The sequence below is a fragment of the Malaclemys terrapin genome, chromosome 16, assembly GCF_027887155.1.
Source record: "Malaclemys terrapin pileata isolate rMalTer1 chromosome 16, rMalTer1.hap1, whole genome shotgun sequence".
Lineage (NCBI taxonomy): Eukaryota > Metazoa > Chordata > Testudines > Emydidae > Malaclemys > Malaclemys terrapin.
In genome coordinates this window covers 13497354-13511661 of record NC_071520.1, presented here as the reverse complement: position 1 = coordinate 13511661, position 14308 = coordinate 13497354, and the positions used below count along the sequence as shown (strand labels likewise).

The following is a 14308-nucleotide window of genomic DNA, read 5'->3' as shown; positions in this document are numbered from 1 at the left end:
TGCTGGCCTACTCTGAAAAGTCCCTCGTAATGCCATTACATGCATCCATATTTACTATGACTCAGTGACTCCAGATCATATCTTCTGTTGAAATGAACAAGATTTGTTTTATCAGCAAACTCACCCTGGCATTTGAGAGTTAAGATGGCTTATTTCCTCTCATCTTTATTCTCAGCAATTAAGATCTTTAGGTCAAATGATTTCCTTAGTGATACACTAGCCTTCATTGGGATTGCACTGGTATAATTGGGGGCATAAATTGGTGAACATTATGTTTTATTGATGATGAATTGATGTTTATTAATGATTTAGTTGGGGTTGGTCCTGCTTTGAGCAGAGGGTTGGACTAGATGACCTCCTGAGGTCTCTTCCAACCCTAATCATCTATGATTCTATGTTTCTATGAATGTGCTGGGCTGGCAGGTAGAAAACACTATATTTTTCTTGTAAATTTAGCAAATTTGTTCAGTAGTTACTGAGATTCAGTAAAGATTGGGACCTTCGAGCATAATTAATTTTATTCATTCATAGAGTCATTTTTCAGAATAACATCACTCTTCAAACAAACTGTCCTAGTCCTAACATTTTGTTATGAACTAATGAAATTCTATTGCTGGTCACTCTTTGAGACAACATGAAACTCTGGATTATGCTGTCCATCAATGCCAGTCTGCCAGAGTCATCTTTATTGATTTGGGAAAGCAAAACTCCAATCTCAGTAGCTGACCTGACTTTTTAAATATTTACTATGGCAATAAGCCACCAGGCTGCCTTTTCACTTTTTGTAGAGAGTATTGTTGTGCAATCTATTCCAGTCTTGGACCGCAAACATGTGATTGTATGTGCAACAATGACCCGCTGGGTAGTCTGCTGAGTAATCAACCCTGTGTGAATTTACATGCACTCGTGGCTGTTGATAGCTTTTTTCTTTTTGAGATGCTTTTAAAAACAGAGGTGAAGGGTCTAATAAAGGAGAGCGAAGTTTTATATCCCTTGCTTTCTAGGCTGGCCTGACCTGTCATGGTGGTTCTTTATCCACCCTGATGCCACCTCTGGAAAAGCAAATTGAAAGTAGAAATTTCTCCCTTACTTCATCCTAGGGACAACTCATTGTTATTAATTAATTCTATAAATTCATTCTATGGGTTTTAACCTGTGTGATGTGAAAATCCCTTGCAGAAGGCAGTTTAACACTGTGTGCACATCTGCTCCATTGAGGACTAGTCTGTCCCCTCATTTCCCTTCTTCCTTACTTTTGGCAAATATGTCATAAAAACATTCAGCTGCCTTTATTGAAATCTCCTTCTTCTTTCCCTCCCCCAAGATTGGAGGAAATGCTCTTCCCATTTCAGAATGGCCATTTTCAGGTAACTTTTTTCAGTGTGTTTCACCTACCGCTAGCATTAACAGGAGTCAAATGACCGAAGCCCTGTTGCAATGCACTGAAAGGCTTGGCATAACTGTCAGACTGCAAAGACCCTGGCTGGACATTTTGGCTTTTTAGTTTATGTTCCTTCTTTAATTTGAAAAATACACCTCTTGAAAAAGCCCACGGACTTATTTATAACAAGGTGCCTCTAAGTGTCTGGCAGTGGCAATAGCAAAATATTGCCACTGGTTTGACTAATCCCCATTAACGGGTTCCAAATGGGCTATGCTGACAGCTCAGCTTCAACTTCTATTGGTTTCTCCACCACTAGTCTCTGATTGTTTTTCTTATTAATTATAACTCTTTTAGGGCTCAACATTCAAGACTTTAGCAACACAAACTCCCTGAAGAAAGTGCCTATACTGAAGGATGGAAGCTTGACCTTAGGAGAGAGGTTAGAATGCAGAGGTAGAAACCTCACATCCTTGTCGCAGTATTTACCACCATAACACTTCTGAGCTGCATGGTTGTCTGCTGCAGTCCGCCTCTATGAGGATCATGGGATGGTGTTTGGTCTTTCAGTGTGCTAGGACATGCCGGTAATAAGGCGTCCTGGCTGGTTTCAGATTGCCAGATGCACTGAGAAAAGCAGTCTGGCTGAATGTTCTCCTGGGGCCCCAGATTGGAATCTCACCAAGGCGTGGGAGTGTTAGTGCCAATCTATGTCTCAGTGAAACACACCATGGATTGTATTGAGAAAAAAGTTGTAAGTGCGGGGGACAGTGTGGCACTAGGCCTTCCTTTTTTCACTCAGACTGTGACCCATCTGAAGGCATCTTAGCACCTTTCTAATATTCTAATATTCACACAAATGTAGGGGGCTCAAGACCATAAGCTCCGACTCCACGGGTGCTCCGGGGCTGGAGCACCCCTGGAAAAAAAATAGTGGGTGCTCAGAACCCACCGGCAGCCCCACCAATCAGCTCCTCCCGCTCCCCCCCAGTGCCTCCCTCTGTGTATCAGCTGTTCAGCAGCGTGCAGGAGGTGTGGAGGGGGAGGGGGAGGAGCAAGGGTGGAGTGTGCTCGGGGGTGGTATGGGGCGGAGTGGGGATGGGAAGAGGCAGAGCAGGGGTGGGGGCTTGGCAGAAGGGGTGGATGGGGGTGGGGCCTGGGGTGGAACGGGGGTCGAGCACCCCCCAGCAACTTAGAAAGATGGCGCCTCTGCTCAAGACCCCAAGTGAACAGAGAGCGAAATGGGAAAGCAGTGTTTCAAGAAACCAAGGAGAAGGGTTCCCTGAAAGCCCCCATGAGAATCAGTCTGGTTCTGAGAGAGCTTTGATTTACATGTCTTATCTTCTTTGCCAGGATGCAATCTGCAAGTTCTACATTTGTTTATATTTGTGGGGCGGGGAACAAGTGGTGTATTTTTGAGAGAATGCATTCTCAGAGTCATGTCTTTGTAAGGAACGTGTGCAATGTACTTTTCATAGCAATAAAAACTGACAAAATAAAGGCCTGGTCCAATGTCTGTTGAAGTCAATGGAAGGTTTCCCATTGACTTCAGTGGGATATTGGATCAGGCCCTAAAACAGCTGGGAGGGAAAAGGAAATGCAGAAAACACTACATTATACTTCATGATGATAGTTTTATAAAATATCATTGGTCTGTGGTTCTTAACGTGTAAAGGGTGCTGTGGGTTATCAGCAGAACAAGCAGTGCTGATCTTTCGGCTCCTGCGCTGTTCTCTGACCCCTAACATTACCACGCTTTCTAAATGGAAGTGATGTAAGGAGAAGAATGCAACTGTTCTCTCCTTAGCTCACAGGCCTACTGTTTCCCCTTTTATCTGGGCAGCACTGTGATTCTTCTGTCCCTGAGCCAGAGAAGTACAACACACCTATCACTGGTACTCGTCCAACCTACAGAAACGGGCCCGGGTAGATGAATACAGGCCCTGGCAACACACTACTGTCCGGGCGAATGCTTCCAAAATGTTGTGGGTCAAGGTGAGTCGGCTAAATATCAAAAATGCTGAATACTAGCACTTGCCAGTGTTATAAAAGGGCTGTGTTTAAATGGCCTTTGTATAAAGGGTTTGCCCTTTCTTTCCAACATAGTGCTCATTTTGCCATCCGTAGGTGTACGGAACAAGGACAAAGGGAGAAGGTATATTTCCACTAGGCAAATCTACAAGACTGCTTGCTTTACCCATCATTTATTTTCCCAGTGCCACCAGACTACTGTATGTCTGGCATGCTAGTTTAGCCTTAGGAGCAAGTCATGGGGCAAGTTTCCCTACTTAATCCAGGCTGCCAAGTACCACTCCCCGATTTGGTCAATTGTAGTTAGTTTGAGTATTATCAGCACTCCTGAGTTCCAGACAGAGTCATGAGGGGGCATTTAACGTCTTTCTTTATTTTTTTTGTTAAGTGCTCCCACATTTTTAAGTGCCTGTGTGAGGTTAAATAGCTGCATTTTGGGGGTGGTTGTCCAATAAGCGTATGTCTTGTGACCATAATCAGCCAATTGGTGAACATACAGAAATCCACTTTGTATTTAATATGTATGTATACAATATACATATACATACAAATCACTTACATAGTGCTATGATCATACAAATTATAATGATGATGCCATGTGGTAAACTACATGCACCTGGCTCTTTTCTCCCTCTACTGGTCTGATGGAGAACAGCAAGATCATGCAGCAAGGCCCAGAGTTTGGGGAGATTTGGTATGTCTCCTCTTACAGGGTAACATATATTTAAATTGATGAAACCAACCTTGTAGGGATCCTAGCACTCCACTTAAATTAAAAGGTTACTTCGCCTACTAAGTAGGAGCAAAAGACCGTGTGAGACGTGGACTATGAAACCTGATGCATATGCTGCTAGCATTTGATGTAAGGATATCTGAGATCCACAGATTATTCTCAGAATGCAACAGGACAACGTCCAGCTGCTTCAAGGATCCCATTAAGTCTCATTCTGATTGCTGATACTTAGAGGTACAGAGAAATAGAGGATTCATACAGCTCGGTACCGGATTAGCTCTCCTGTAAATACATGGAGCAATCTATGCAGTTCCCCATTTGGTGATGACTAAATTCCATTGCATGTGTATGGAAGCTAATCCTATTCCCTCCTCCCCATGCAGGTGGTGATTCCCCTCTTCACAGGAAAGCCAATACCTTGAGAGAAGCTACAGGAGGCTTTGGATGAGCTGAATAATTCCCTAAAAAAGTTCACAGAGAAGTTCCTGCAGGACAAGCCCTTCATTGTGGGCAGTGAGATTTCTCTGGCAGACCTGGTGGCTATCAGAGAGTTCATGCAGGTGAGTGTAGGAATGTTAGTGAATTTTCAGCATCATGAAAAACTGATGTTGTCTATACTGCCTGAAGACCAGCATGTGGTGCTGGTACAGTTTCCTTGGAGATGGGAAGGAGGGTTTGATGCAGCACCACAGACTGAGAAGGGAAGCAGGATTCAGCGACATCACAAAGATGGCAGATGCTACAAAACACTCTGATCCAGTGTTACTCTGTCCCCCCTCCATGTTTTCCTTCACGTCATTCCCTCCTCATTACAGTTTTCTGTCCTTCTTGTGAAGAATTCAAATCCTATGAAGAGTAAATGAGGAGCAATGGGGAACTGAGGTTTAGATTAAAATAAAGAGCCCACCCCAAGGGGGGGGGGGCAGGCTTCCTCCCCTAGTCATTTCCCTCCTCTCAGTCTGCAAAATACCAATCAGGGACTTCACAAAATACTGCATTTAAAAGGAAGTGGCTCCCATATGGATCCGTCACTTGCCTGGAGTACTGTGTTACAGCACCTTCCACCTCTCCCCACACCTTCTCCTCCAGATGCTTTATGGGGCAGCACTGCCTCCCTCCAAAGAGCGGGTCACCCTGCAGATAAACTTTTGAGAGGGCAAGAAAAACTGCTGATGCTGCAATTTTGATCTTAAATGGTGATTTCGTGTTCTCTCATTGACCATGCCTTAGTGCATGTGAGAACTGTTACAGCTATTAAGCCAAACTCTCTGCTGGTGTAACTTCATTAGCTTCAATCGTTCTATGCTGCTGGAGAAATCTGCTCATTATCTCCTGACTTAACCTCTAGCAGCTGAGGTTTTGCAATAAGCATCACGTGAATTGCAATGAGAATGTACCACCCTTCAAGTCAGGCTCAGACATTTAGGTGTTGGAGCAGATTGAGGATGACACTGACATTAGTCAGCCAATTGTCTTCCCACTTTTGGCAGTTGCTTGTTAATCCAGGGCAGGATTTTGCTGTGCAGTTCATTTAAATGAATTCCTCTCCTTTTCACTAACGTTTGGCTGCGGTGTCTTTCTCTCTTTACAGCACGTAGGTGCTGGTTGCCACATCTTTGAGGGCTGGCCCAAACTGGTAACATGGCACAGCCAGGTGGAGGAAGCTGTGGGGAAGGAGCTCTTCCAAGAAGTGCACGAATGGATCCTGAATGCCCAGGATTTGAGGAAAGTCCAGATTGACCCACAGATGAAGGAGGAAATGAAGCCCAAGATGCTGAAGTAGGAGGAAATGTGAAGTATTCTTTCACTGCTAGACTTTTCTGAATGTTTTTCTAAATCCAACCCCCGAAATTCCTCTGTTATGTGTAATTACCCTGTGCCAAGAAGAAAGAACTTGCCACACGTTTCACTTGAGTAATGGAACTTTTCCACGTGTTCTGTCTTTATCCTCTAACAGTAAACCACAGCAGGGCACTTTAAAATTAGACCATTTTTCCCTTAACCATGGCCTTTTTGTCACTTGAAAGAGACAGTGTGTTGTCCCCAAAAATTCACTCATTACTATTTCTCACAGGGCTTCTTCGTCGCAGTCCTCTTAAATATCCTCATGCTGACTGTCAGCTTCTCTGCTCCTTGACAATTCTGATAAACTCAAAAAGAATGCAGACTTCTAGCAGAGAGTCTTCAAACCCTTCCACACACATGCTCTGGATTTCTCTCTGTGGAAGCTTACTAACCTCTGGGACATTTTAGCTTCTTGAGGCAGCACACATTGTTCTCATTTTCCTCTCCTCATCCTGTAATTGTCAGTGCCACTCTTCACAGCTGGCAGTTTGCTGCACAGAGGAGTGACTCATTCCTTGGTGAATTTTCTGTTCTAACAGATATCCAGGATTTTGTGCTCTTAAAATGTTGTTAGAAATAATGATGCCACTGGACACCCAAAGCAGTGTACTTTCTGTGCAGTTGCATGCCCAGAATACCAGCCATCAAGTGACTTCTATCACATCAAGTGCCAAATCTTTTGTGCAAGTCTTGGAAATGCACTGCCTGATGTGCTGTTACTGTTATAAAATAGAAATTCAAAATAGAAACAAGCATTTACTGTAGCTTATTCAAATGGATATAACAGTCTTTCAGCCAGACAGGTAACTCTTGCATATACTTCACTGTAATGTCACTGCTTGTTCTTCCTAGAAAACTCAGAGCAGGAGTTGTGTACATTTATGTACTGATATTTTCTGAATCTGCTTAGACTATATCAGACATTTACCTCTCAGATTCATCAGCTGCCAGTGTGTCTCTTCAGAATATTGCAAAGCATATGTTCAAAATAAAAATGCAGCAGTTGTTTGTCTTTGGGTGTTTCGTTATCTTTGTTTTTAGAGGATCTGGGTTTGAAGTGCAGTCAACTTAAAGCAGAGCTTCGTTCCCTTCTCCTACCTACACACTTTCCTTCCTTAAGACGTTCCAGTTAGGGTTAGTGGGTTTGGTTTGGTTTTTAAATGCCCTAATCTTCTGGAAGTGTCCATTTTCATTGAGATTTTTCCACTCAACAGCTGTACATCATTAACTCCCCGTCACAAAATTCAAACCGTGGGCCAGTCTCAGATTTTGCAGCTGAACTTTTTTATAATGATAATGTTACCCGTTATCACAGTTGCCACTTCAGCATAAAGAGTCAGGTATTATAAATATATATTATAAATAGCCACATCAGTTGGACAGTAACGTGGGAGACATAACCTCTAAAACAGGCTTCTTGGATTTTAGCAACCATGCATGGAGATAAAATAGGCAGCTGTTAGTGAAAAGGAGAATATTTTCTTCGCCCCATTTCTCCATGTGGAGTATCTAAATAAAAAGAGATATCGAAGTGAGAAGAAATAATGAACACATGGAAGGCAGAGAGTCCCAGCCAGCTGTAGGCACATAAGCCCCTCTATCCATCTCCCAACAAAGGGCAGAAATAATTTCCAGTCTTTAGGGAAGGTAAAGCAATATGAAAAAGGCTGTAAAAACAAGAGAAATTAAGTATCACAGTAAGTTGCATTCATGCGGTCACATGCATACTATTACAAGCACTCTGTCATGTGGTAGGGTATGATAAATCAATCGTGCCGTGGTGGTCAGGCTGCTTGTCAAGACTTACTGTTACATTTCAATGTTCAGATTATTAGTGTGTGTATGTTTTTTATGCTTTTCCATCCCCTAACCACTATTGTCCGTCTCAGGGCACTCAGGGTGTGAGAAATAAGCATTTGTTTCCAGCAGACAAATGAAAGCCAAGATAAACTCCACTGGCACATTTCCATTTGTGGCTTTGTTAAGGACACTCTTGATCAGGGAGTTGCATGAAGTACGCGAACTGCCTTCCTGATAAGCAATCCATATACCTGCCTGCCAGTGCCACAGAAAATGAATAGAGGGTTTTGTTTTGGCTTACTCCTTTCTCTTGGGGGGACATGGATCAGTGTTCACGTCGTGCTCCCGGTCAGTACCCGGCCCAGGCTGGGGAAACTAATGATCCAACCAGTGCACCAAATTCAGTGATGAATCCTGGTCACATGCCACTAGAGGTACATTGCACATATGAAGTTTTAAGACTCCATTCCCTTAGCAGAATCAGATTTCTCTGCCATGTGGAAATAAACCTAACAAAAACCAGGGCATCAAATCCATAGTATTATATTTTATTGTACAATCTGGTAAACAGGACACTCAGCTTTGGAGGATCCAGGTGACCGAGGCCCCGGAACTGCTTTTCCTGTCCTGTCTGGGCAGGACCAGCCCTGTGAACTAGGCAGCATCGCCGTGACAGCGGGGACACCCGTGGCTGTGGCAACGTGTTCATAAAAGGCCAGGCAAAGCAAACCTCCCGCCCACCGGGAGAGGAACAGGCCGTGCTCAGGGATGCTACCCAGGGCACAAGGGGTCCAGGCGGAGAGACAGACATACCGACAGAGGAGGGTGTCTCCAGGCGCAGCCAATCGCAAACCCCGGCGCTCGCTCCCACCCCCTGCCCTGCAGCCCGCGGCGGCCGCGCCGCGTGTGACCCTGCAGACGGCGGTAGCTGGTGTGTGGCGCTTGTCTCGGCCATGCCGTTCCTGGAGCTGGAGACCAGCCTCCCGGCCGCTCAGCTGCCCCAGGGCTTCGCCGGCAAGCTGTGCTCGGCCGCCGCGGCCATCCTGAGCAAGCCCGAGGAGGTGAGTCTCCTGCCTCGGCGTGCGCAGCGCAGCGGCCTCGGGTCTGGCCGCGCAGGCTGGATGCGCCCTTGCAGGCGGCTCCCCTGCCGGGGCAGCTGGGCTTGCGGCCGATGCACAGAACTTGTCCTTGGGGGGCAGCACCAGCAGAGAGTCTGTTTAGTGGCAGTTGCTTTGCCCACTAGACCCCCAGTTCTGCTGGCCCCGCACCCCCTGGGGGGCATGGGCTAGATGGGAGGGGGTCCTGGTATGGGAAAGACTGAGAATCACTGGTCTAGGGCCCTCTGGGGGGCCGTGAGCAGGTTTCGGGGGGGGCACCAAATAGGGTCAGCATTAGACTCGCCAAGGCCTAGGCCAGAAAGCCAAAGTCCCACTGCGTGGGTCTGAAGGCTGGGGCCCTGGACCCCCACCCCCTGGGGCTGAAGCCTGAGCAATGTAGCTTTGCGGGGGGCTCTGCAGCACGGGGTTCCAGACAACTGCCCTGCTTGCTACCCCTGAATGCTGGCCCTGACTTTTCTGTGCAGAAAACGAGTTATTGTGGCACAGGTGGGCTGTGGAGTTTTTGTAGTATGGGGGGCTCAGAAAAAGGTTGAGAACCCCTGGTCTAGGGCACCCTAATAGGAGGGAAATGGAAAGGCAGGATTCCCCTGGGGTGCATGGGGTGGGTGGCCCAGGGCACCAGCTCCTCCTCATGACACACACTGCTCATATCTGTGAGGCTCGTGTTCTGTTTCCTTCCCTCCCATGGCTGTTTCCCTGGGTGTGCCCTTGTGCCCGGCATGGCAGAGGATAAACGTCACTTTGAAGAGCGACTTGCCCATGGTGGTTGGCGGCTCCGCAGCGCCCTGCGCTCAGCTGCTCGTCTCATCCATCGCAGTGGTGGGAACCGCGGAGCAGAACAGAGGGCACAGTGCCAAGTTCTTTGAGTTCCTTACCAAGGAGCTGGGGCTCGGTGCAGACAGGTGAGTGCAGTGCAGAGAGCAGGGGAGATGTATGTAGCAGGTAGAGGGGAGTTTCATGCAGCGTCCCAGTGAGACCCAGATCAGTGCTGTGTGGAGCTTCACTAATCAAGGTCTGTGTTTAAGTACAAGTAGGGGAAGCTTGTAAGAGGCCTTGGCAGGGAGGGTCTCTCTCCTCCAGTCCTCCTGATTTCCCCCCTGCCCCGTCAGTAATTTCCTGCACTCGTTAGACTGGGCATCTTCCTTCTTGCTCCTCTCCTGGCTTTCTAAGGCTGAGCCTAATTGTGAGAATGAGGGGTAGAGTCCCAGGTATAGTCAAAGCCGAGTTACCCCCGAATGCACTGGTGTAATGATGGGATCAGAGAGAGCCTGGTGGCTCATGAGCAAGGATTTTGGGGTAGAGGGGTTAGAAGCAGAGCTGCATTGGCGTGAAACCAGAGAAAGAGGAGATATGGCAATTGAATGTCATTATTCTTATGGCTGGATGAATTGGATTCCCCTATTCTGGTACTTAGCAGCTCTGACTCCACGTCCCCACTATATCATATAAAGCCCACTATACTATTAGTGTCATGCTTGATCCAAATAACTCCTCAGTAGGGCTAATTATTGTCAGAATTTATTCAGTACAGAAAAAATAAAATGTATTTTTCTATTTAAAGAAAAGGCCAGACACATCCACCATGACCCATCAGTGCAAGGTGGTAGCATAGGGCTTAGTTTGCCTTTCAGATGGATTTGTCAGTCTTTTTTCTCTGCCCCTTTCTCTCTTGTTCTCCCATTACTCCAATAGTAGCAGAGAGAGAAAAACTTGCTCCATGTATTTCACAGCTCTGGGAAGAGGAGAAGTCTCTTATCTTTCCCTTTGTGTTTATATGGGGGAGAAATTGTCTGTATTGACAGGTTTCAGAGTAGCAGCCGTGTTAGTCTGTATCTGCAAAAATAAGAACAGGAGTACTTGTGGCACCTTAGAGACTAACAAATTTATTAGAGCATAAGCTTTCGTGGACTACAGCCCACTTCTTCGGATGCATATAGAATGGAACATATATTGAGGAGATATATATACACACATACAGAGAGCATAAACAGGTGGGAGTTGTCTTACCAACTCTGAGAGGCCAATTAATTAAGAGAAAAAATCTTTTGAAGTGATAATCAAGCTAGCCCAGTACAGACAGTTAAGAAGTGTGAGAATACTTACAAGGGGAGATAGATTCAATGTTTGTAATGGCTCAGCCATTCCCAGTCCTTATTCAAACCGGAGTTGATTGTGTCTAGTTTGCATATCAATTCTAGCTCAGCAGTCTCTCTTTGGAGTCTGTTTTTGAAGTTTTTCTGTTGTAATATAGCCACCCGCAGGTCTGTCACTGAATGACCAGACAGGTTAAAGTGTTCTCCCACTGGTTTTTGAGTATTTTGATTCCTGATGTCAGATTTGTGTCCATTAATTCTTTTGCGTAGAGACTGTCCGGTTTGGCCAATGTACATGGCAGAGGGGCATTGCTGGCACATGATGGCATATATCACATTGGTAGATGTGCAGGTGAACGAGCCCGTGATGGTATTGCTGATGTGATTAGGTCCTATGATGATGTCACTTGAATAGATATGTGGATAAATAAATGTTTAACAGTTTAACTTTTTGTGGTTGTGGACAGGACTTTACAACCCACTCACACACTGTCTCTATAAAAAATCCTGCTCCTATTACAGTCAGAGACATAAAGTCCAGACCACTGAGAGCTATGTTTAGTGGTGTGTTTCTGGGTTGTTGAGAGAACTTACTGGAGATAATGTTCCATTATAAAATAATAACCTTTCCTTTCCTCCTGTGTTCTCTCCTCTTCCACATGCAAAGGATTCTGATCCGTTTTTATCCACTGGAACCTTGGCAGATTGGCAAGAAAGGAACTGTCATGACTTTCTTATGATCTCTTCAAGAAACCCATTAAAAAGAAACCCTTGTGGAGGGCACAACCCCAGGATGGCCAGCTCTATCTGTTTGTTTCTACGCAAGATCTTATATGTATCCTTCTACACCTCCACTCATGTAGTTCCTTTCTGTTTCTGCTTCCTGTGTGCACACAGCTCCAAAGCGGGGCTTACCAGCCAAACTCTTTGACAGTAACAGTTGGAAGTCTTTGTCTCACACCTGTCTTGTGGCCCAGAGACAATGCAGTTACCTGTGATCTCAAACAAAACTTGAATCGTGAGGTTTGTGTAGCTGGGAGTTTGTTTTGTCATCAGCAGCGTCATGATGGCCTTCCTTATTTGGATCCAGTTAATCCAAGTTTTGTAGTCTTTTCCTTTAGCAGTGAACAGTTCTTTATTTCTGTTGCGTGATTGGCATCATTGATAACTGACTGGGGAGGTTCTCCAGTTTTGTTCAGCCTGAGGGCTGCTTTGCAAGAGAAAGACCGATCCTGTCATGTGCTAACCTTTCCTCTTCCTTGTGAAATTCTGTCTGTTCTAGGAGTCCATGGGTCATATCTTGAGAGTTTATGGGCTTAACTTCACCACCAGATAGCATGCTGATTGGGACCATGTCCCTGTAGACTCTTCTACACCAGAAGTCACTAAATGTTGCCCATTAGTCTGGCAATAGACACTAAACTAAGGCCTGGTCTACACTAACCCCCCAATTCGAACTAAGGTACGCAACTTCAGCTACGTAAATAACGTAGCTGAAGTCGACGTACCTTAGTTCGAACTTACCGCGGTCCAGACACGGCAGGCAGGCTCCCCCGTTGACTCTGCGTACTCCTCGCGCCGAGCAGGATTACCGGCGTCGACGGGGAGCACTTCTGGGTTCAATTTACCGCGTCCAGACAAGACGCGATAAATCGAACCCAGAAGTTCGATTGCCTGCTGCCGAACCAGCGCGTAAGTATAGACAAGCCCTAATTCACAGTAGTTTGCCCTCCAGTGGCAGTGAGTTAGGCTGAGATTCAAGGGGATCTGAGATCTTTCACTTCCAACTTCCGTGAACATTTCTTCCATTCTAAACCTCCTCCCCACCCCCACCCCATTTCTGGGAAGAGAGAATATTGGTCTGAGGGAAGAATCTTTTAACTCGTATGGGATGGCTGGGCTAGGGTTCCTCTCTAATCTCCTGCTCTGAGCTCTACTTCACTAGGATCATTGGCTTGCACAGGTGGATGTTCCCATGTTCATTCAGTAGACTCCTGTAGTTTAATATCAATGTGCATATTGTGCATTGGGGTATGTGTGGAAGGAGGGCTTCTTATTGCAGAATCATTTCATACCCTAGGACGTGGAGCCCAGGAAATTCTTTTGCTGGTTCAGGTAATTAGTTTCAATTCCTGTAACTTGTCTCCTTGTCCACAGTACTTTCCCACAACCCTCTCACTACAGTGAGCAAGATCAGAACACTTTTTATTTTATGAATGCTTTCAATGTCCTGTGGGTGGTGGAGAGGAGCTCATGAATTTACACATAACTGACTTCTTGGAGTGCCTGTGGGTTTTTTTTTTTCGTATTAGACTCAGGGCTTTGCTACATCTGCTCTAATGTCCATTCTCTTAGTAGGGGAGTTTTCCCCTGGGGGCCTTTAGAGTTGGTCACTTTATAACCGGATTATACACAATATTTTATTTTAAAAAGACCCTCAACCCGCTAGTTATCATAGTCTATGGGATTTCCTTACTTTTGCATTTCACTCAGCAGAGATAATGAAGATAGAGTTGTCAGTTTCATTTATAGTACTTTCTAAGGTCCAAATCCTGCAGACATTTAGGCATGTGAATAGTTATACTGAATTCATTGGGAATACTTATGTGAATAAGTGTTTTGAGGGTCAGGATTAAATCGTTCATTTTCTGGTTCTGATGTACTACTACAGTGTTTAATTGTCGGGTATTTACAGCATTGCAAGGGAATAATTACATTTAAAAATGAACGAATTTCCTCTTTCATTGCTCACAGAACACTTTTTATTCCAGTTAGTGTTTGTAATTTTTTTTAACACACAATCAAAAATTTGGGTGTCAAGTTGGAAGTATCTTTCATTTATTCAAAAATAACTGAAACCAATGAGGTTATTCAAAAATAATTAAAACCAAATGATTTATTAATATGTGAAGCTAGTTACTACACATGAAACATAACGTTTTTCCATTGTTGCAAAATCACTGTCCTCTAAATAAAATCTGCACTAAGTGCAGATTTATGTGTTAGTGTCATGAGTTGGGCGTTTATCTGGTCAATAAAACTTTTATCAAAATACTTTGTGTGTGTCGATTCACTAGATTATCACAATACTTTAATTTTGTTTCCCTTTCTCCTTGTATCTCACTCACCCTCTCTAAGCACACTTGTAGATAACACAGCTGTCCATGCTCCCTGTTTATTTTTCTCATGAGGTCTTTTCAGTTAAATGCTTTTAAAAGAAGGATAGTAAATTAAACAATTGTGTGTCACTGAGCATATGACCAGTGATCTTAGAAATCCATTTGCCATGGAAAAAAAAGCTGAATTT

The 14308-nt window shown here is 44.9% G+C and overlaps 1 protein-coding gene and 1 pseudogene across 1 annotated transcript; both read left to right on the top strand.

Annotated features, from left to right (window-relative positions):
- The first annotated feature begins 1719 nt into the window (after positions 1-1719).
- Positions 1720-8473, top strand: LOC128824807 (glutathione S-transferase theta-1-like; annotated as a pseudogene).
- A 171-nt stretch (positions 8474-8644) lies between these two features.
- Positions 8645-14055, top strand: DDT (D-dopachrome tautomerase). The gene is made up of 3 exons (XM_054006273.1): positions 8645-8851; positions 9635-9810; positions 11669-14055. The coding sequence occupies exons 1-3, from the start codon at positions 8744-8746 to the stop codon at positions 11739-11741; spliced, it is 357 nt and encodes a 118-aa protein (XP_053862248.1). The 5' UTR covers positions 8645-8743; the 3' UTR covers positions 11742-14055.
- The last annotated feature ends 253 nt before the right edge of the window (positions 14056-14308 follow it).